We start from the raw sequence: 22,109 nt of genomic DNA on the forward strand, positions 1-22,109 counted from the left end.
ACATATTTACCGAAAAAAGGAAAGAAAACCCACGAACGTCGACGTTTATACATATATGTGTGTGTTTGTGTGTTTTGATTTAAAACGTTATACTTCTAATACGGGATACCCATGATTAAAAAAGTCGTGGAAAAGGCGACATGAACGCATGACAATTTTTGGCGCGAAGCTTCCTCGAAGCTTCGTCTGCACCCAGCCACGATGCAAAAGGCTGAAGGAAATTTCCTCTCTCTTTCATTTCGACGCGGTTCGAGATATTATATTCCGAGGCAGGAGAGTCGTCCGCTCTTTTGGCCAACCATTGCTTCAGGCCGGAGGCTCGTGGAATTCTCCTCCGTTTCCGGTAACCACCATCTCCCCCGTTATTCCTCGCCCTCCCGGCACCTCGGTTTCTCTCTTGCGTTCTGGTGTCTGTTCGTTCGTTCGTTCGTTCGTGAGTAGGGGTCCGTTTCCTCCTATCTTCGCTTGTTCGTGAGTAGGAAGGAGTCTATTTCGTCCTATCTTCGTTCCGAGCCCTAAAGAGCTCGGGGCATCCTCGTGCTCGCCGCTGCCGCCAAATGTTGGCCGATTGCACCGCTATGCACGCGTGTTCTATTCATTACACAACTGCCCGTTGCGCATTTACCGTTCTTGTTTTGTGGGCCTCGTTTTGTTTTTCTACTGGTCTTTTCTTTTGTCTGCTTTTTTACCTGATTCGAGGTTTTTTGTTCCTTTCTCTCGTCACGCGAAGGTGGTGGCCCCAAATGAGCCGTTAGAAGCTTGTTTATTGCCCGGGGTGTGCCATCTCTCCTTGCGACGGTGTTTAGCGTTTCGGATTCGACACGCGCCGAGTACCTCGTCGTCGAACGGGCTATTGCCGCCCCCCTCGATCTCCCGCCAGTAGCCCGATGTGGAGGTGGGCCGTTGCTCCCCCAAGGAAGACGACGACGACGAAGTTTCGACCCCGCCCGACCCTTTCGACATCACGCATACCAAGAATGCCTCCATAGAGACTCTCAAAAGATGGAGGGTAACCCTCTTTTTTTTTTATTTCGCTTCTTCTCTTTTATTCGTCGTCGATGTACATCGTGTGCACATGTTTTTTTTTTTTTCTATATGCTGTTATCCCAATGATAACGTGTCTGCTATTTTGCTGGAGAGTGCCGCGGGAAATCCGTTCCTGTTGCAGTCGGATCGATGTGGAACTTACCATTATGTCGCCAATCTGCCTGACTAGGCAAATTGTCCAAACTCATTCATTTGCATACATTTTGTATGAATTGCTACGTGTGCACCTCATGCTCAGTACATTGTATGTAGGCAACTGCTATTTCAGGCTAATGCAATGCCATCTTGATTCAATTGCAATGTCTCACAACGCAATGGGAGTGTAGTAAGTGCGAATTATGATATAACACTTGGTGTTTGCTTAAACGTTAAGAGGTAACGATACCGCAAGTGTGACGGCCCAGGCGGCGGTGCACGGGGAGGAGGGATAGCGGTGCGTCCGCGCCTCGGTCCTCGGACGTGCACAGGGAAGGGGAGAGCCTCTTGTCCCACATTGCCTAGGGAGGGAGTCTTGGACAGGCTTATAAGGTTCAAGGTTCTATATTTGTGTAATGCGTTTTAAAGTCGTGATGATCAGTGGACCCAAAGTGGACAATATTACACAGTGTAGACCCGAGGTGTTACAGGTGGTATTAGAGTTGACTCCGGACCATGTGTAGGGCCACAGCGAGGGCGTTGTGCCCATAGGCGGTGGTGCGCGGGGAGGAGGGATGGCGGTGCGTCTGCGCCTCGATCCTCATATGTGCGCAAGGAAGGGCCATGTGCGGGGAGGAGGGATGGCTGTGTGTCCACGCCTCGGTCCTCAAACGTGCGCAAGGAAGGGAGGAGAGCCTCTCTTGTCCCACATCGCCTAGGGGGAGTTCTGGACTGGCTTATAAGGCTTGGGTTTACCCATCTTACAATAGAGTACCCAACCTTTCTTTTGCTCAATCAAGTACCTCAAATTTTCAAATGTGGATCAATATGAAACTCCTATTAAAACCATGGAAGGAACGCAGGTAAATAACAGTTGACTATACTCATTGTGTCTAATGTGGCCTCATGGAATGATGCCACATCAACAGGGACATATTGGACGGCCAAGATCATCCAAGTCTGCACTATTTCTCTCTCCTCATCACCCAACATCTACATGTAGATGAAATAATTTTTGCTTAGTAAGCGAGCCACATTATCAATTGGGCTTCACCTTTGCGAAGCGAGCTATCTCAGCAAAATCACGTGACATGGCAATTTATTTAACAGAGGCTTAACATTGAGTCAGATTTCATGATGAATAAGTTCATGTACTTAATTGTAAAATGGATAAAATTTCAGGTACTTGTGAGGTCATTAGCCCGAGTATTGAAGAACCTATTGACATGCTGCTGTAGATGCTACTTCGGGAGACCCGACCCATTTGGTAGAAAAATAGGAAAACACAACTGTATAGGGTTATTTCGCAATTTGACATGTGATTATTCTGAAGAGCGTCTGCATAGAATTGGTTCCTTAGCTTCCAGTTCTCTGAGCTGTTCGTTGGGAAGACGGCGACTTCCGCGAGACCAGATCTGTATCTGGACGAGTAAGAAGGCGGAGCCACGAACGAGGCGGGAACTCCTGGACGACGAAACAGGAAGAAGACAGATCGAATTTCTCTTTGTTTTTATTCCAACTAAAAGCAGAAACGCGTCAACTCATTATAGGACATAAGTAAAGACAAACACGCACACCGACCGCGTCTTTCAGGCACTAAAGGGGCCGTCTCTTTGACACTGCAGGTTCCCGGACACCTACTACTACTGCTACTTTCCCATTACTTGGTCGACGTGCATGGATTTACAATTTAGGACAATCGTTGACCCATCCCTTCTCATGACAACATTAGGTCCATCGTTGACCCACCCATGACAACGAACCCCGTACTATTTAAATCCTAAAACATATTTACCGAAAAAAAGAAAGAAAACCCACGAACGTCGACGTTTATACGTATATGTATATATATATATACATATACATATGTGTGTGTGTTTGTGTTTTTTGATTTAAAACGTGATACTTCCAATACGGGATACCCATGATTAAAAAAGTCGTGGAAAAGACGACATGCACGCATGACAATTTTAGGCGCGAAGCTTCCTCGAAGCTTCGTCTGCACCCAGCCACGATGCAAAAGGCTGAAGGAAATTTCCTCTCTCTTTCATTTCGACGCGGTTCGAGATATTATATTCCGAGGCAGGAGAATCGTTTCGCTCTTTTGGCCAACCATTGCTTCAGGCCGGAGGCTCATGGAATTCTCCTCCGTTTCCGGTAACCACCATCTCCTCCGCTATTCCTCGCCCTCCCGGCAGCTCGGTTTCTCTCTTGCGTTCTGGTATCTGTTCGTTCGTTCGTTCGTTCGTTCGTAGGGGTCTGTTTCCTCCTATCTTCGCTCCGAGCCCTAAAGAGCTCGGGGCATCCTCGTGCTCGCCGCTGCCGCCAAATGTTGGCCGATTGCACCTCTATTCACGCGTGTTCTATTCATTAGACAACCGCCCGTTGCGCATTTACCGTTCTTGTTTTGTGGGGCTCGTTTTGTTTTTCTGCTCCTGCTGTTTTTCTACTGGTCTTTTCTTTTGTCTGCTTTTTTTCCTTATTCGAGGTTTTTGTTCCTTTCTCTCGTCACGCGAAGTTGGTGGCCCCAAATGAGCCGTTAGAAGCTTGTTTATTGGCCTGGGTGTGCCATCTCTCCTTGCGACAGTGTTTAGCGTTTCGGATTCGACACGCCATGAGTACCTCGTCGTCGAACGGGCTATTGCCACGCCCCTCGATCTCCCGCCTGCAGCCCGATGTGGAGGTGGGCCGTTGCTCCCCCAAGGAAGAAGAGGACGACGACGAAGTTTCGACCCCGCCCGGCCCTTTCGACATCACGCATACCAAGAATGCCTCCATAGAGACTCTCAAAAGATGGAGGGTAACCCTCATTTCTTATTTCGCTTCTTCTCTTTTATTCGTCGTCGATGTACATCGTGTGCACGTGTTTTTTTTTTTTCTATATGCTGTTGTCCCAATGATAACGTGTCTGCTATTGTGCTGGAGAGGGCCACGAGAAATCCGGCTGCAGTCGGATCGATGTGAAACTTACCATTATGTAGCCAATCTACCTGACTAGGCAAATGGTTCAAAATCATTCATTTGCATACATTTTGTATGAATTGCTACGTGTGCACCTCATGCTCAGTACATTGTATGTAGGTAACTGCTATTTCAGGCTAATGCAATGCCATCTTGATTCAATTGCAATGTCTCACAACGCAATGGGAGTGTAGTAAGCGCGAATTATGATATAACACTTGTTGTTTGCTTAAATGTTAAGAGGTAACAATACCGCAAGTACCTGAACTTTTGCCCGTCTTATACTAGAGTACCCAAACTTTCTTTTGCTCAATCAAGTACCTCAAATTTTGAAATGTGGATCAATATGAAACTCCTATTAAAACCATGGAAGGAACGCAGGTAAATAACTGTTGACTATACTCATCATGTTTGATGTGGCCTCATGGAATGATGCCACACCAACACGGACATATTGGACGGCCAAAATCATCCAAGTCTGCACTATTTCTCTCTCCTCATCACCCAACATCTAGATGTAGATGAAATAATTTTTGCTTAGTAAGTGAGACACGTTATCAATTGGGCTTAACCTTTGCAAAGCGAGCTATCTCAGCAAAATCACATGACATGGCAATTTATTTAACAGAGGCTTCACATTGAGTCAGATTTCATGACGAATAAGTTCATGTACTTGATTGTAAAATGGATAAAATTTCAGGTACTTGCGGGGTCATTAGCCCGAGTATTGAAGAACCTATTGACATGCTGCTGTAGATGCTACTTTAGGGGACCCGACCCATTCGGTAGAAAAATAGGAAAACACAACTGTATAGGGTTATTTCGCAATTTGACATGTGATTATTCTGAAGAGCGTCTGCATAGAATTCGTTCCTTAGCTTCCAGTTCTCTGAGTTTGTAGAAAGAATGTAAATGTTTTCACGGGCAAGAATTAGATGAAGACACACTTTGGTTGCTAAGGGGAACTGATGAGTGCTGAGTTGGATCAGCTCGTAAATCCTCATAATATATGCACAGAAGCGTTGGGCAAATCAAATCCACGGACTATGTATCTTAGTCCTAATTTTCGTAGGCTCTATGAAACTTAATGGTGAGGTATTAATCAAAAGGAGTGTATATTGCACAGGTGCCTAGACTTCTAGTTGATTTTCTATTAATGTATGAGACCATCTCCTTGCCTCCTATATTTCTCTTTCCCCATGCATGTTACTACGTTCATAGCAAAAATGAGTATGTTTTGGGAATGATGTGCATGATTTGATTCGTAAGCGACTCTATCTGAAAGTTGGTGCGTCACTTTATGTGTTTAAGATATGGGACGTCTTCTAGGAGGTTTGGACATGTAAGATGACAGATTTTTTGCGGCACAACAAGAAATTGCAATTACGAGATTGACTCAAGTGGAAAAGAGTTGGACTAATGGAGATCCTTGAAGATGTCAATGCAAACTCCAAACAAGAGCTTTGGAGCAAACTCAAGATGTTGTTCAATCTGTTATATGCTCGTTCAAGATATTGGATTCATTAAGTGGCGAGTTTAATTTAATCAATTCAATTACACATGAATTTTTTTTTTCAAGACAATAATAATAAGGTTGACAATGCTGTACATCTGGAGTATTGAGTTGTCAAGTATCGATCTGTACACAAAATGAGTTAGCAGAATTGGAAATGCTCCATCGGATTTGCATACACCAAAAAGATATACAATATGGAACGACTGCATCTGAGGAAAAGTTGGCACGACTTAAATTGAGGATAAGATTAGAAAAACTCATCCGGGTAAGATAGATTGGGACATATGAAACAAGGGAAGGACTTGGTAGGATGACGTGACATCATGATGCCGATGTTCGGAGAAAGTGGAAAAACACTTTGATGGATACTCTTAGGAAAGATGGTTGGGCACTCGGATGGAGGACCGAGTGCAATGGCATAACTAGATCCAAGTGCTTGACCTAACTAAGTGAGAAAATGGCTCGGTTGCCATAGCTTTGGACTGAAGTGCACATTGGTTCTTTATCCCTGGTTAACTAAAGCCATATTCAAAGGGTGTTACCAACTTGCATACATCATCTAAAGTTGAGAGTTGACCAAATTGTGTAAAAGTGGAATTTTGTCATTGGGAAGAAGGAAAATAGAAGGCAAGAAGTTGATTGTAGTTTTAACACGTATAATACTACACTATAGTAGTTAGACTGGAAGCATTGCAAGTTACCTTCATGCCGGGGATATAGGGTGTGTGCAGCCAGACTTTTGCTTTCTATCTCTTGCTCTTTTCTTTTTTGCCTTTTTCTTGTATTGTCTAAAGTTTGAGTCTTATTAACTTCGAAATTGAAATCCTTGAAAAATACAAATAGTGATAAGTAGAGTCATTAAGAACTTTTTTTTTTGCATAATTTCTTGAAAGTTAAATAATATTTTTGTTTGAAAAATCAAAGAGGCAAAGCAAAAGGTAGCTTTCTTTAAAAGTTAAAACAGACATTGAACGTTGCCTCTATAAGTTCCTAGTACGGCCACCAGAGGCACACCCAAGGTAGTGTTGGTGGGGTCCACCGACTAGTAAATCAACGAATCTTCTGTGCAAAACTTTGCTTTATTTTCAATCTCAAATATTAGGCAAAATATCTCTCTTGCTTCTTGTGGCCTCATCACTTTGCCCCCATGACCTTAAGTCACTTGTTCACTTCTAGGCCATGACTGAACCTTGTGGCCTCATGTTTTGGCATCTTCAAATAAGCGAGAGCAAGTTTGTTCTTTTTTACAATTCAAGTAGCCCTTCCATATTGAGAAATATAAGTGTTAAAACCAAAAGGAGTTGATAGCAGTAACAACATGCATTTAGCGCGTCCATATAATGGTTTTGTTAGAAAATCCAATCGAAAAGCTTAAGCCCTTAGCTGAAGGGAGACTACATGTATGTAAGGTCATTATAAGCCTCATAAACAAGCGATGTGAGATGCTTTGACATGAATGGATTTGAACTAAAGGTCCTTCAACTTTGCAGCAAGCAGCACTAGTGTTGAATGCATCTCGGCGGTTTCGATATACATTAGATTTGAGAAAGGAAGAAGACAAAGAGCAACGGCGAAGGATGATTAGAGCCCATGCCCAAGTCATAAGAGTAAGATTATTTTGGTGCAAATGTTTCCTTTGATGTGTTTGAGAGATTTTGATTCTAACCATCCACTAAAATTGCATTAGGCAGCTGTGCTTTTCAGATTGGCAGGAGAACGACAGATTGGTAAATAAGTCTCTCTTTGCTTATCTCTGCATCTTTTTTTGAAGGTTTTATATTAACAAGTTTGACTTTGCATGAGGTTCAACTGGAATTAGCTGGTAATTGAGAAGTGGACATTATAGTAGTCACTGGTCAGACTTATTCTAAATAGAAATAACCATTCTCAAATATTCAAGAGGAAATGGCTTTGACTCACTGAAAGATGAGGGCTATCTATATGAAGTATTGCATTGACTTTGTTAGAGTAATTGAGTAATAAACCACGTCTTCATCTAACAGCTTAAACTTTAATAACAGTTGGCAGCGGTCCCGCAAAATCTCACATGGTATCAGAGCTAGAGATCCTAAGTTCACATCTTTCCAGGCCCCAATTGCTTCCCCAATTAAATATATCCACGCTTAGTGCTAGGCAAAAAGACCACATTAAGCGTGATGGGGAGTGTTAGAGTAATTGAATAATAAACCATACCTTCATCTTATAGCTTAAGCTTTTAGAAAGTTGGCAGTGATCCCACAAAATCTCACAGACTTTAATATGGTCTTTCCACATATTACTGCTATTGTATGAGGCACTTAGCATTTCGCAATAATCATCTACATCGGGACGATCTTTTTAGCCAGAAAATAGCTCCTTCAGTTATAAAAAAGCTATTCAGTGTGTTAGAGCTGCAAATGGTGTGGACAGCCAGCTGTTCTATGGACAAGCTGCATCAAACCGTATGCCCCTAAAAGGCTTCCTGCTTCTCTCCTCCTCTCCCGCCAAAAATGGTCGGAGGACCAAGACCGAGACTTTCTTTATCGCAAGTTTAATTAGTTCTGTAAGCCATTAGTCGGTACCTCAATGTTAATTAAGGTAGTTAAGATTTGGTAAATCAAATGTGTCCCTTTGTGCTCTATAACTAGAGCTTCTATCGAGTCTTGCATTAAGTCAATTAAGCAAAGACATAGTCATTTGTGATTTCTCTCTCCCTCTCTTTTGTGATCCTAAAAGCTAAAGAGTTATTGATGGCTTTTCTTCCTTACACCCTGTGATTGCTGAAATCCTCGTATTCATCTATTGCAATACAGGGGTTGGTCCAAATGTGACACCTCCTATTGCAATTGGCGATTATGGAATTGGGCTGGAGCAGCTTGCATCCATGACTCGTGACCACAACTTTTCAGCTCTGCAGCAATATGGGGGGGCAAGTTCATCTTGCACAATTCTTGCTTTCTGAAGCCAATATGTTCAGTTTGTTGATGTGTCAATTGCCACTTCATCAGGTTAAGGGTTTATCCAATATGTTGAAGACAAATTTAGAGAGAGGAATTTCTGGGGATGAGACTGATATATTGAAGCGGAGGAATACATTTGGTTCCAATACATATCCTCAAAAGAAGGGACGGAGTTTCCTGGTACTTTCACTTATAGTTCTTATCCTTGACATGTTCCTGAGGACTTATACAAGGAGTGGATTTCGCCTCTTCAGAGTGTCATTAACATTTGTTTTCTTCTCTAGAGGTTCCTTTGGGAAGCCTGGCAAGACTTGACTCTCATCATCCTAATAGTAGCGGCTGCAGCATCGTTGGTGCTTGGAATAAAGACTGAGGTAAACTTGGTCTTCTTGCTTTTTTAGAATAGATGTTACAGCAATATTTTCTATTTTCAGGAGGTTGGTTATTTTTATACAATAAACCTTTTTCTTATTATGGTGACCATATGAACTATATTCTAATACATGTTATTTTATTTGCATGTTTCTCTTGTTCTTGTTGATTTTTTTCGTATGCCAATACATACTTTCAACAACGCATATATGGCTTTGGGTAATTGATACGAGAGTACACTAAATGGGACTCTGTAAAAGATGATGTAATTATTTTTCTCTTGGAGATATTTTACATCAATATGGTCTGCAGTCTAGTATTGGAAGATGGGAGGTGAATTTAATATGATCCTTTCATTATTTGTCATTAAATGGATTGTAATATTTTATTAGAGAGAACTGTCTTTCAAGGTTTTACTGTGTTTAGCATTTGAAATGTTGGTTTTGGGAACTTTCTATCTTTTGGCATGATATAGGAGCAATCATTGATGCATGTCAAGAAAAAGCAGTCTATTGCTAATATGGAATGACACATTATGAGTTTTGATCTCTCTTTGTTCTTATGTATTCCTTAATGCTAGATGTTTTCACTATGACCTTGTGGTGTTATCAGTGTGTCCTACTACAGAAGTAAAGTGTCTAAACTGTGAAAAAAATTACGATGGATCTCTTTTGCTTCTATCTGTTGGGGTCCTAATAAGAAGTTTTTTTTTCATCCATGTATGAAATATACATTCTTTTTCCCACACATGCAGTTACCCTCATATTTGCGCTCCTCATTATGAACTCTTGACAGGGTATAACGGAAGGCTGGTATGATGGAGGAAGCATTGCCTTTGCCGTTTTTCTTGTAATTGTCGTGACAGGTGTGGAAACTCTTCTTTGGACTAGAGTTTTAGGGTTTCAGTATGTATGATTATAGTATTACAGTTTGTTAATCACCCAAGATAAGTGTTTTTGGCTTTCACAGCATATTTTATCACAAAAGCAGTACTCTTGTAGTCTAATGGTCATTTTCATCTTTTCTAAATCAGCTGTCAGTGACTATCGACAATCTCTGCAGTTTCAAAATCTAAATGAGGAGAAACGAAATATCCAATTAGAGGTACATACATCAGTCATTCTATGCCTTTTTATGAGTTTCTATTCTCGATGATGGTTGATATATCACTTTGAAAATTTCACAGATAATGAGAGGTGGTAGGATGATCAAGGTTTCTATACATGACCTCGTTGTTGGTGACATTGTCCCTCTTAACATAGGTGATCAGGTGAGTGCCTTTGGTGCTTCTTTGACATTCTTCAGATATGAGCCTTATTTTCTACTCAATGTTGTCTCTGGATTTTCCAGGTTCCTGCTGATGGAATCTTAGTCAGTGGTCACTCTCTAGCAATTGACGAATCTAGCATGACCGGTGAAAGCAAAATTGTGAGCTATGCATACCTTGGCATTCTCTTAGGAATTTTTTGTAATGTATTTTTCTAAATGTGCTGTTTTGGCAGGTTCACAAGGATCATAAAGCACCTTTCTTGATGTCCGGTTGTAAAGTAGCTGATGGTGTTGGCACTATGCTGGTAACAATTTTGCTTTCTCATGTTATTTCCTTTTGGAATACCCTATGATGCTTTTTTGTGGTCATGAAGCAACCAAGAGATTCATGATATGGGCTAGCTTGGTCAGAAACAATTTTGCTGGTTTTATTGTTGTTGAGCTGTTTTGATTTTGCGATAACAATTATTTTATCTTAGAATTGGGTTATATATCTCCCCTTCCTATTGTACTCTCTGTTAGTCAGATGAGTACTGGCATGTGGTATTTGGAGTTTCTGTTTGCACTATTATCTCATTCATGTTTCTAATATAAGTCCACTAGATATTCTTTCAGGTCTTCATTTTGTTTTTTGTTTCTGACCTTAAACTTATCTTCAGGTAACTGGTGTTGGAATCAATACTGAATGGGGATTGTTAATGGCAAGTATCTCAGAGGATACTGGTGAAGAGACCCCATTGCAGGTTTTCTAGCGTTCATCCTAACTTAGAAAATAAGCAATCCCTCTATTTTTGACGTACTTGTATCCCATCCTAATGTGTTTTATAAATATCCTTCACTAGGTGCGCTTGAATGGTGTTGCAACATTTATAGGCATTGTAGGTCTTGCAGTAGCTCTTTCTGTGCTTGTAATCCTTTTGGTGAGGTGAGTTCCAGTTTGTCAAGTTTATTAATTTAGTTAGGAAATACCAAATTTTCGTTAACTTTCTGGTTTTAATATGATATGATTTTTCAGGTACTTTACCGGCAATACAGAAGATGCCTCCGGAAAGGTCCAATTTGTTAAGGGGAGCACCAGCATCAGTCGTGTTGTAGATGACATCATTAAGATTGTTACTATTGCAGTAAGTACAATGCCTTGTTCTTCTTTTGTTCATGTATACACTTATATTTATACGTAAGTTGTCTCTACACTTATATATGTACATATATTACTTCTGTCTAATTACTTCAATGACGAACTGTATTCAGGTCACTATTGTGGTGGTTGCTGTGCCTGAAGGACTTCCCTTGGCTGTAACCTTGACGTAAGTATGAATTGCTATTAGATATATAGAAACTTATCCGCAAGAAGGGATTGTCACTCTTGTTTGTTTGTTTTTTTTCTTTAAATTCTCACTATGGTTTATTGCACAATTGATTCTGTATATCAGATTGGCGTATTCGATGCGGAAAATGATGGCCGACAAAGCCCTGGCAAGTCCAATTACCTTGGGACACTAGTGATTTTTCCTTTGCTTAATGATTATAGACGGGAGTGTTGCTTCGATAGTACAGTTATAAACAGTATTATATCCATAGGTTCGTAGACTCTCAGCCTGTGAAACTATGGGATCAGCTACGACCATTTGCAGCGATAAGACTGGGACATTGACCTTGAATCAGGTTAGCTTTGGAATCCTTCTTCTGACACCATCTGCTTATTTCCTGAAGTTTTCTCGTCCTCCTCCACCTTTAGGGTGCATTTTTGGTTTGTGTATGTGTGTGTATTTCCTTGCTTCTTTTTTTTTTTTTCTTGGGGGGTTGTTTGTGTTCCTCTTCCTTTTCTTTTATTCGCTGATGATGAGAACATTTTTGAGTAATCTTCAGCTTCCTTATCATGTATAGTATGAGTATTAATATGCAGTTTGGTTATTGTAGATGACAGTGGTTGAGGCTTATGCTGGTCGAAAGAAATTGGATCCACCAAATGACTCCTCACAATTGCATAAAGTGGTTACGTCTCTGTTACACGAGGGTGTTGCACAAAATACTCAAGGCAATGTATATGTACCAAAGGTATGGCTATCTATCTGGAACCACTTGTAAGATATAATGAGATGTTTCCCCTTGCTGAAGGTAGTTTAATTCCACAAAACTGTTGCTTGTGGATTTTAATCAGGCTGTTTAACTTTTTTGAAATGTTCTATTTGTCATCTTCACTTTAACAATTATTCAAGTAGGACCAATAATTTATGACGCTATATTTGCTGGTTAAGAAGGCATTTTGAGAACCTCACAGCATTGTTTTTGAATTTGTCCCAATTCCTTATTCTGTTAATGTCTTTTGTGGAGCTTTACTTTAGCTTAACATGTCAGGTTTAACTCCAATGAGATGATAGGAAGTGTTGCCCAGTCGACAGACAAACACATGCTTACATTTGTTAAATCTCAAAGAAGCTGGAATTGAAATGACTGATGAAAAACCTGGTCTTATACACGAGACTTGGAGATATAATTTATGTATCAAAAGCAGGTCCTACAACTGTGATATGGGCATGAGCTAGATTTTCATTACTTGTGAAGGAAAAGAATTCTTGCTTGCTTCTAGAAGTGCTTCTGAGACAATGGCTTTCCATTTTAGTTTGCAGCAACACCCTTCTGCTTCCATTTTCTTTAGTCAAAATAAACAGTTGTTTTATTTTACATGTAGCATTGACAGCTGATTAATGTTTCGTTCTGGGTCTGGGTTTCTTGAAAATACTACGGCTCTTATGTTGTCTGGAAGTAGATTTGATGAAGAGGGGCCAGTATTATAGAGATAGAAAAATGAAACTTTCCTTGCTGTATCGTAAATTGGGGGGGCCTTTCTCCGAAATTACTTCAAGTTGAGATTCAAAAATAACCAGAGAGAGGAACAGTCTAGAGAGGAGATAGAATCCCGTGTGTAATTTTGCATCAACAAACTTGACATATTCAAGCTCATTGCTTGTAGGGTGGAGAGGATGTTGAGATTTCTGGATCACCCACAGAAAAAGCCATTCTTTTGTGGGCAGTTAAGGTACTGCTGTTTAGCATTTTAGTTTTTGTCTCTGCTATGCTTTGCTTGGGAGTTTGTTGAGGTTGTCTGTATTTATGGTGCAGTTGGGGATGAGGTTTGATGTAAGCAGATCAGAGTCTACAGTTCTCCATGTTGTCCCGTTCAACTCACACAAGAAACGTGGAGGTGTTGCTATCAAACGGGTATTCCTTAGTCAATCAATGTTACCCTTTGTTCTTGGTAATCTATGTGTGGTTCCCGCTCCCTATATTTTCTCAGATATGATAGATAGGTGCCTTTCGGATATGACTATTGAGCAGAGGGGATTATGAGAATTCTAGAAATTCTTTTACTTGTGGAGTAATTGTCATTTGAGGAAACATTTCTGCAACTATTGCAATCATTAGCACAACTTTGAAGCCCCAACACATTGTATATAAGTAGAGTTCTCTGAGCATAATGGACATGGTTAGTTCCCAACAATGCCTTTGAACAAGCTGAATGAATAGAAGTGAAATGACCACGTTTTAGACCTTAAGTTTAGATAGAGTTTACACATGGTTTGTACTTTCCCAAATAACATGGTATTTGACAGGCATAGGAAGAATAATTCACAAAGCAAACCCTACCTTGTTGAATAGTACATGGCCAGTTGGGTCTTTTCACTCTAGCTTCATGCTTTGTGAGAGCAGAGATAATGTTGGACACTCATTGTTAAAGTAGAAAGTATAAAACGTTGGCCAAAAAGAAAAGAAGAGAGGAAAATTGCAAAAAAGAAAAAAAAGAGAAGAAAAATTGATTTTTTTTTAGTTATCTCATTCATCTAACACGTGAGAATATTTTGTGTTTTTGTCCATGAAGGGTGCTTCATGCTTACATTTGTTAAAGATACTAAACTTTGAAACATGTTATACTGTCCAGCATACTAGAGTTTTCCATGGTTCTTCTCCCTTTGTGAAAGAGCACTTGCTCCAATCTCTCTGTCTTTTTGGTGGAATGAATTAGATTCTTGGCTCACGTGCTAACATTACTATTTCCACCCTAATTTTGTGAGCAATTCTAAAACTTACTGATGAAGTTCACACTGATGTTATTTAGACTCTTCTAAATCAGAATTATTGTTTCAAGCTCACAAGTTTATATTCATGAAATTGCCATATGCTGTAATTTCGGAGAATTAGGATTTTGAGTCTATTGCATTTGATCTTGTGGTTAACACTTGATTAACCGAAACTCATCAATTAAGTTATATCTTTGGGATTGTGTTGATGATACTATAAACACTTGATTTAGTAAATATCTAATGTTGATTAATCAACCAGGTGAATTAGAGTTTAGATAATGTAACTTTTTTGCAAGTTTTGTTAGAATGTCATCATATTTTGATCAATAAGTCTAACAACAAAAACATGATCCTTGGTGATGTTGATGTTACTATAAACACTTGATTTAGTAAATATCTAATGTTGATTAATCAACCAGGTGAATTTGAGTTTAGATAATGTAACTTTTTGCAAGTTTTCTTAGAATGTTGTCACAGTTTGATCAATAAGTCTAACAACACAAACATGATTCTTGATGAACCAAAAGACATGACATTTTGCTGAGCCAAAATGGTAGAACAATCCTTTGATACAAGCGACTTGTTTTCCTGTAAAATGGGTATAGTGGCATTTTGGAGCTAGTGGGGTGCAAATTATGTCGTTTTGTGCTTTTGACTTGTGCATTTGAGTTTATGCATGTTTAAGATTTCATCAATAAGGAACTCATTGTATCTAGATCTAGAGATTAAAAGAAGCCATGAGTCTGTTCTCCTGCTTTTTGAATAAAAATTTGCTTGTGAAATTTGTTGTTCAAGATGTTGTCTGTTAGAAACCAGATGCTGTTTTGAAATCTCTGGAAGTGTAGGTTTTATTTTTTGACTCTCCTACTGAGATTCTATTTCCATTATCCCTGTCCTTTTGCAGAATAACTCTGAAGTTTATATACATTGGAAGGGAGCAGCAGAGTTGGTCTTAGCTTCATGTACGAGATATGTTGACTTAAATGGTCAATTCCAGCCCATTGATGAAGAAAAGGTTGAAACAATGTCCTTTTGCCTTGGTCAAGTCGAAACGTTAAGTTACTACAGTATGGGGAAGACAAGTTTTGGTTAATCTTCTGGTTGTGATCTACCAGGTTCAGATATCAATTAAAGAAGATTATTCTATTACATTCTATGTATTGTGTTTGTTCTGATAGACTTATATGCGATAATTTAAATACTATGCAGGGAGGGCCCTGCATTTGCTGTTCTACCTCATCATTTTCTTTTACAACAGTTGCTAAGTCACTTCTTGTAGGTGCTGTCTAATTGTCTAAATGACTAGCAGTGGATTAGTGTATGTCATAAAATTTTCTAGCCCATTTCAGCATAAATTGAGCTACTATTGAGCCTGTCTGTCATATCGTGGAGTGGCGATAAAATTTGTTTGGTTAGCTTCAGACTGTAATAGTTTGTTTGATATCTCGTGTGATGCTGTAGTAATTGAGGCTTTCGCCTCTTTGCTATATGAAGGCATTTCACAAGGTTGGATTGGCAAATAGCCATTCCATCCTTCTATTGCTTAAGAAATGGAGGATTAATAGCGATGATTTATCCATATATTATCCTTTGATGTTTAAAGCAACGCAATGTGCATGGAGTTTTCATTGGTTACTTTTGCTTTTTAATTTGTATTATTGCAGGATTTCTTCAAGCAAGCTATTGATGACATGGCGGCAAGAAGCTTGCGTTGTGTTGCCATTGCTTGTAGGCAACTTGATCTTGACAGCATTCCAGCAGATGAGGAGAGTCTTGACAAATGGGCGCTCCCCGAAGATGACCTTGCTTTGGTGGCAATTGTTGGTATAAAGGTATGCACAAACAGTTATATCTCTACATACAGGGATCTTCCCTTTACGTTGTTTTCTGAATATATGTTTTGGAGTATGTACAACCATACGAGCAGACGTCTTGAATGAGTATCTTGAGGTAGAAATACTGTAATCAGTGAATTACTTGAACCCACTTCTTGTGCTCACATATAAAGCTGCTACACTTTTTGTTAGAATATTTAAAAAATAAACCACGCCTTCAATTAACGGCTCAAGCTTTTAGAACAGTTAGTAGTGGTCCCACAAAATCTCACATGGTATCAGAGTTGGAGGGGTCCTGGGTTAGAATTTTTCTAGGCTCCATTTGCCTCCCCAATTAAATATTTCCACGCTTAGTACTAGGCAAAAAGACCAGAGTAAGTGTGAGGGGGAGTGTCAGAATATTTAAAATATAAACCACACCTTCATCTAATAGCTTAAGCTTTTAGAATAGTTGGTAGTAGTCCCACAAAATCTCACACTTCTTAATTGTGACAGAGAGATATAGAGAAAGTTCCAATTAGTACGTGCTTAGCTTATGGCAATCCATTGCTTTGTTTTTGTATTGTTACATCATTTTTTATGTGGGAACCAGACCAAGTAGGCATATCATAGCATATACAGTCATATCTTATCACTTTGCCTTAGGTAGTGATATATTTATGCACAGCTGCATGTCATTTAACAGATTTAATTTTTCTATGGCTTTCAACTTTGATGCATATTATTGCATTTCCAATGCCTTTTTTGACTGTGATGTCATTTGCAGGATCCTTGTCGTCCAGGGGTCAAAGATGCTGTGAAAGTTTGCGTAGAAGCTGGAGTCAAGGCAAGTCTTTTATATATGGCCACTTAATAAAATTAGGAGGAGTGTCGTATAATATCTGGATTCTTGGAAATCCTTTGTCTAATTGATCAGAAGAGAACTCTTTAACCCTGAGTATTTCTGTCACTAATCACTTAAGAAACAAGATGTGGCCTAGCGGTGGTCCACCTTCCTGGTCCTTGAGGATAGTGATATTTTATGGCATAGGATATGTATATACTCAGTATATATGAAGAATGAGATCCTTAATTAATGAAGATAAGTACCAGCTACCTAATTGCGGTGAGACCTACTGTAACCATATGCATGTGATTTAATAGGTGCGCATGGTCACAGGAGACAATATCCAAACAGCGAAAGCAATAGCTTTGGAGTGTGGAATACTTGGTCCTAGTGACAATACCTCTGCACCTAATGTTATTGAAGGATGTGTATTCCGTGCATTGTCTGAGAAGGACCGAGAACAAGTTGCGAAAGGAATAACGGTATGGATAACTTCATAGATTTTCTAGTAAGGTTGTAAGGGCATTTTAACTCCATATTCATGTTTAGGTGATGGGGCGGTCTTCTCCTAATGACAAGCTGTTACTCGTGCAAGCATTACGCAAAGGAGGTGATGTTGTTGCTGTAACAGGGGATGGAACCAATGACGCTCCTGCTCTTCATGAGGTCTGAGACCAAGCAACTTGACGTAAAAAGCCTGCGTGCATGCTTGCATATATAATCATGTACTAATATTCAGATAAAACATGTCATTTATGGGCCACTGTATTGCTTCTTATGAGCTCTTAGTTTGGGAGTAGAATAAAAGTTGGATGAGGTATCAAACATGTTGGATTTTAAGCCACGTGGGTGAATACCTGTTCTATAAATAAAAAAATCCGTTTCCGTATTAGTAATTAGTATTGATGGCTGATTGGTGTGAAATGTTCTCTCTTTTATGTCCGTGGAAGAATTTATGCAGATGAATATGGTCATCTGATCTGATCCTAATTTGCCTCTCTTGCTATATTGGTGCATTATCGTTTGGGAATTTTTTATCACGTTTGAAATGTTCTGTTTTTAGATAATTTATTAATTTATTATCTTAGTGATTGCATTTTTACTATGTTGTTGTTTAGGCAGATATTGGTCTTGCCATGGGCATTCAAGGGACAGAAGTTGCGAAAGAGAGTGCAGACATCATAATTTTGGATGATAATTTCGCTTCTGTCGTTAAGGTTAGCAAAATGTTCATTCTTGACCTGAGGATATAAGCATAGGTTATCTGCAGTAAATGTTACAGTGTTTTCATCTGTAGATGTGGCCTTGGAGTCATCATAGATCTGAAATGGCAGGGTAAATGTTCCTGCCTCTACATGTGCTTTTTGAGACAATCTCCGGCTACAGAAATGGTGGTCTTGTACTACTGGTTTCTTGTGACTGCTATACCTATTGGTTTTCAGCACCTGTACTTTCAACTCTATAAGGATGAGTGCTGATCATTGTACATTTACATCTAGCAATGGTTATTGGGATTTTTGTACTTTGGCTGATTTCTATAAGGATGAGTGCTGATTTAATTTTGGCTGAGGAATTTGATGGAGGGGGACTTTGTCTAGAATTTCAGAAGATTAACTTCTGTAGTTGTTTTTGGCCCTAGATTGACTTATACAGTTGAGTTAATTCCAAGTCTTCTCAACCTCGGTGTTCACCAAATTTATAATATCACGTCCATTTCCTCTGTGCAGGTTGTGCGATGGGGCCGTTCTGTATATGCAAATATTCAGAAATTTATCCAGTTCCAACTGACAGTCAATGTTGCAGCACTGGTTATCAATGTTGTGGCATCAATATCGTCTGGTGAAGTTCCTTTAAATGCAGTGCAGGTCTGTAGCTCTGCTGTCTATTTACCATGAACTATGTCCATACTAGTAACATTTGTCAGAACTGTGTAATTTTATAGCCCTTAATTTTGCTTCTTTCAGAAATTTTAGATGTTGGATTTGGGGTATGAAATAGGGGAAGGATAGACAAGAAAGAAGCTGTCCAGTTTGAGATTGACTGGCGGTCAAGGCCCTGAGCATTAGATTTTTATGCCTACTCATCCATCTTAAACCCTTTTGTTTTAGTCTAAATACCACTACGGGCCTTGAAGCAGAATCACAGGCTGTGTGTCAAGAGTTTTTGCTACTTTTCTTTGACTGACATCACTAGTGTATCGCGTTCTAGCTATAGGGAAGATAACATTACTTCCAAGTGTTCCTGCTTCAAACCTACATGACAAAGTGTAAATCATTCCTTTTCATTTTCCTTCTCACATGTATGAGATGAACAATTCCCTTGGGCCTTGAAATTTTTGTGTGTAGAATAGACAGAAGGAAATGGATACTTATTCTCTTTTTAGAACTGTAGGATTGGTGATTATCAGACATTGTTTCTTCTGTATACCAGGATACCTTGTCTTTTGGGTATTTGATTCCATTATTGCAAATAAATATGGAATTTGTTGAGCAACCATGAGGGTCAACGTGACAAAGTCACTATTTCCTTTAACTTCTATTTTAAGGCCATGAACTAATTCCTTTGACTGGAAATGCAGTTTATTGACTAGTGGTGCTTAGTATGCCTTTCTTCTCAATGCAGCTTCTGTGGGTCAACCTTATAATGGATACTCTTGGAGCACTTGCATTGGCTACAGAACCTCCAACAGATCATCTTATGGATAGATCTCCCGTTGGTCGAAGGTTATCTCTCTGGCCAATTCCAATATGCTGTTATATATGAATAAACGGGGAAATACAAAATCTGGCAGTTTCTGTGTTTCGTGTATAATGCCTTCTAGTACTCTTGCTTAGTTCAATTAGCAGATATAAACTGTTGAAAAATATTATTTTACTGGTCAATGCTGTATTTCTATTAACCAAACCATACATGGGTGAAAGAAAGGTTCTTTGAGAATTTTGATTAGACAATTGCTCTTGGCAATTTGTCATGACATACCTTTTTCTTTGCCCTAGCGGCAATATCCAAAGCACTAGTCAGCACTTTTGGACTTTACTACGGTCAAAACTTTTATTCTTGCCGGTTTTAAATTATCAATCTTATTAACCTAGGATACTGAATATTTGAACTGAGTGCTTTATGTTTGCCATGGCACCTGTCGGTCATTTCTGTAAGCGTACGCATATTTGGCATTGAGGTGATTCACCATGCTAAAGGCTTAGAATTAAACCGGTTCATGGGACTTGCCGGGCGTTTCATGAGTCTATAGGAAGTATTCTTGTGTCTTTGGATTATTAAGGAAAAAGAAATTCACGTCGTATTGGTTTTGCAAGATATGTTACTACACAGAGATGCTAGGGGGTGTCGAATGTGCAAATGGGTGCACAAAAAAGGAGAACAACATGCTTAGCACGGAATACTTAGGGATATATTTTTTGGGTTAACTTTTATTTTGACAGATTCATTGATGGCCATTTTTCTGTCTTTCAGGGAACCCCTCATAACCAACATAATGTGGAGAAATTTAATCATACAGGTATATTTTCTCTCCACTTGTCTTTTGATAATATTCTTTTTCTACATCGAAGTTAACTTTTATTTTGGCAGGCATTTTATCAAGTTTGCGTACTTCTTGTGCTGAATTTCTCGGGGAAAAGTATACTTCGGTTGAATGGTGAAAATACGCAACGCACTACTATGGTGAAGAATTCAGTGATCTTTAATGCATTTGTCCTTTGTCAAGTAAGTATACCAACAATTTGATGATTCCATGCTCTTACTCCTTTGGTTTATCTTACCATTTAACTCGGGTAATTGATTAGGATGGCATTTGCTATCTTAAATTTTCCGTTATATTATATTTCTAGTCATGAAGCTCAAATTGGTGGGTTGCTATTGATTGCAGATCTTTAATGAGTTTAATGCTCGGAAGCCTGATGAATTTAATGTGTTCAGTGGAGTAACTGGAAACCACCTGTTCATGGCTATTGTAGGAATGACCTTAGTACTTCAAGTGGGTGGCATTTTTGTCATTTTTTTGCTATATTTATACGTATATACTGTGAACTGATAGTGCTGTTTTGATTTTTTTCTAGATAATCATTATTGAGTTCCTTGGTAAATTCACTACCACAGTGAAATTGGATTGGAAGATGTGGCTGGTGTGCGTTGGGATTGGCTTTGTCAGGTTAGTTCCATTCCTCGGCATGTTAATAAGAGTTCGTACATGTGTCTGGGACAGTAAAGTTCACAGAGTGGAAGGTATTTGAAGTATAGGTGTTGAAATCATAAATGCATTATTTGTCAAAATCTTGGACTGGATTAACTTGGGATGTCATTCTCTTCGTAAGTTTTATGAAAAGTTCGGTGATTGTATACCATTAAGATGGAGATCGAACATTTTTCTTACTATTTCAAACATGCTTCAGAGAAGTTAATAAATATTTGAGACTGGCCAATTTTGAGATCTTTAAAATTTTTGTCCTGAGTTTGAACATTAGGGACCTGGGAAATTTCACTTGTCCTTCTGATGCTAGATAATTGAATCCCATTTCATCATCTTTCCTTTCCCAGTAAAATTAACTACTTATCTGTTCATTTCATTGAATAATTTATTGTCAACGAACAGCTGGCCGCTTGCTATAGTCGGGAAACTCATTCCGGTTCCTGAGACTCCTCTAGCGAAGTACTTTGTTAGGCCATTCCGCCGATGGAGACGTGCTTGAAACAGTTAAATTCAAGATCGTTTGCTCGTGTGAAGGGCGTTAAAGATCACGATTTGGGATCATTAGTGTAATCAAGTCCCCTTACCTATGGCATGAAGGCTTTCTGCTTGAAGACTCTTGTTTTTCTAGACAGTGAACATAATACGTGGTCTTTTTTCATATTAATCCGGCATTGTGTTTGTTACTTCCTGTCTTTGGGATATGTTTAGCCTTTGTGGAGATTATTAAGTGAACTTTAAGGTACAGTAGTACTACTAAGTGTAAATAAGAAGCTTATAATTCCAAAGCGTGGGATTGCTTGCCTAGCTGAATCTATTAGATTGCTGACCCGACTTGATTTTTTTGCAACACCTGCATGTTCAGTTGTAAGGGATGGCAGTGCCCCATGACTGTGGAATGTTCTTAAATGGAGCATCTTTAA

The 22,109-nt window shown here is 39.3% G+C and overlaps 2 protein-coding genes across 3 annotated transcripts in view; one reads left to right on the top strand and one right to left on the bottom strand.

The window, feature by feature from the left end:
- The window catches only part of LOC115689119 (60S ribosomal protein L7-2-like), an 83,258-nt gene that overhangs the window by 6,086 nt on the left and 55,063 nt on the right, over positions 1 to 22,109 (bottom strand). The window lies entirely within an intron of this gene.
- Positions 134 to 21,993, top strand: LOC115689102 (calcium-transporting ATPase 9, plasma membrane-type-like). Of its 2 annotated transcripts, XM_030615071.2 has the most exons (34): positions 134 to 343; positions 3,701 to 3,982; positions 7,150 to 7,266; positions 7,347 to 7,386; positions 8,452 to 8,567; positions 8,647 to 8,778; positions 8,883 to 8,972; positions 9,766 to 9,835; positions 10,004 to 10,074; positions 10,157 to 10,240; positions 10,321 to 10,398; positions 10,473 to 10,544; positions 10,899 to 10,982; positions 11,082 to 11,164; positions 11,255 to 11,363; positions 11,491 to 11,546; positions 11,673 to 11,715; positions 11,821 to 11,904; positions 12,160 to 12,297; positions 13,214 to 13,279; positions 13,363 to 13,461; positions 15,226 to 15,336; positions 15,986 to 16,153; positions 16,923 to 16,982; positions 17,300 to 17,464; positions 17,532 to 17,648; positions 18,101 to 18,199; positions 18,710 to 18,847; positions 19,605 to 19,705; positions 20,454 to 20,499; positions 20,571 to 20,705; positions 20,869 to 20,976; positions 21,059 to 21,150; positions 21,592 to 21,993. In XM_030615071.2, exons 1-34 carry the CDS (start codon positions 149 to 151, stop codon positions 21,686 to 21,688), a joined length of 3,546 nt encoding a protein of 1,181 aa, XP_030470931.1. In that variant the 5' UTR covers positions 134 to 148; the 3' UTR covers positions 21,689 to 21,993. The 2 variants fall into 2 exon arrangements, with proteins under 2 accessions (XP_030470931.1, XP_056176300.1); XM_056320325.1 differs by lacking the exons at positions 18,710 to 18,847; positions 19,605 to 19,705; positions 20,454 to 20,499; ... (2 more) ...; positions 21,059 to 21,150; positions 21,592 to 21,993 and adding an exon at positions 18,280 to 18,504.

Source organism: Syzygium oleosum, unplaced genomic scaffold (genome assembly GCF_021117445.2).
Source record: "Syzygium oleosum isolate NSW1041296 unplaced genomic scaffold, Sole_v2.1 Sole_v2.20, whole genome shotgun sequence".
In the NCBI taxonomy this organism is placed as follows: Eukaryota; Viridiplantae; Streptophyta; class Magnoliopsida; order Myrtales; family Myrtaceae; genus Syzygium; species Syzygium oleosum.

Coding starts and splice junctions, on each gene's coding strand:
- LOC115689102 (XM_030615071.2), top strand. CDS start 149: ATGACAATTTTTGGCGCGAAGCTTCCTCGAAGCTTCGTCTGCACCCAG. Junction 8,568..8,646: donor CTCTGCAGCAATATGGGGGG/GCAAGTTCATCT, acceptor CCACTTCATCAG/GTTAAGGGTTTATCCAATAT. Junction 10,545..10,898: donor ATGGTGTTGGCACTATGCTG/GTAACAATTTTG, acceptor ACTTATCTTCAG/GTAACTGGTGTTGGAATCAA.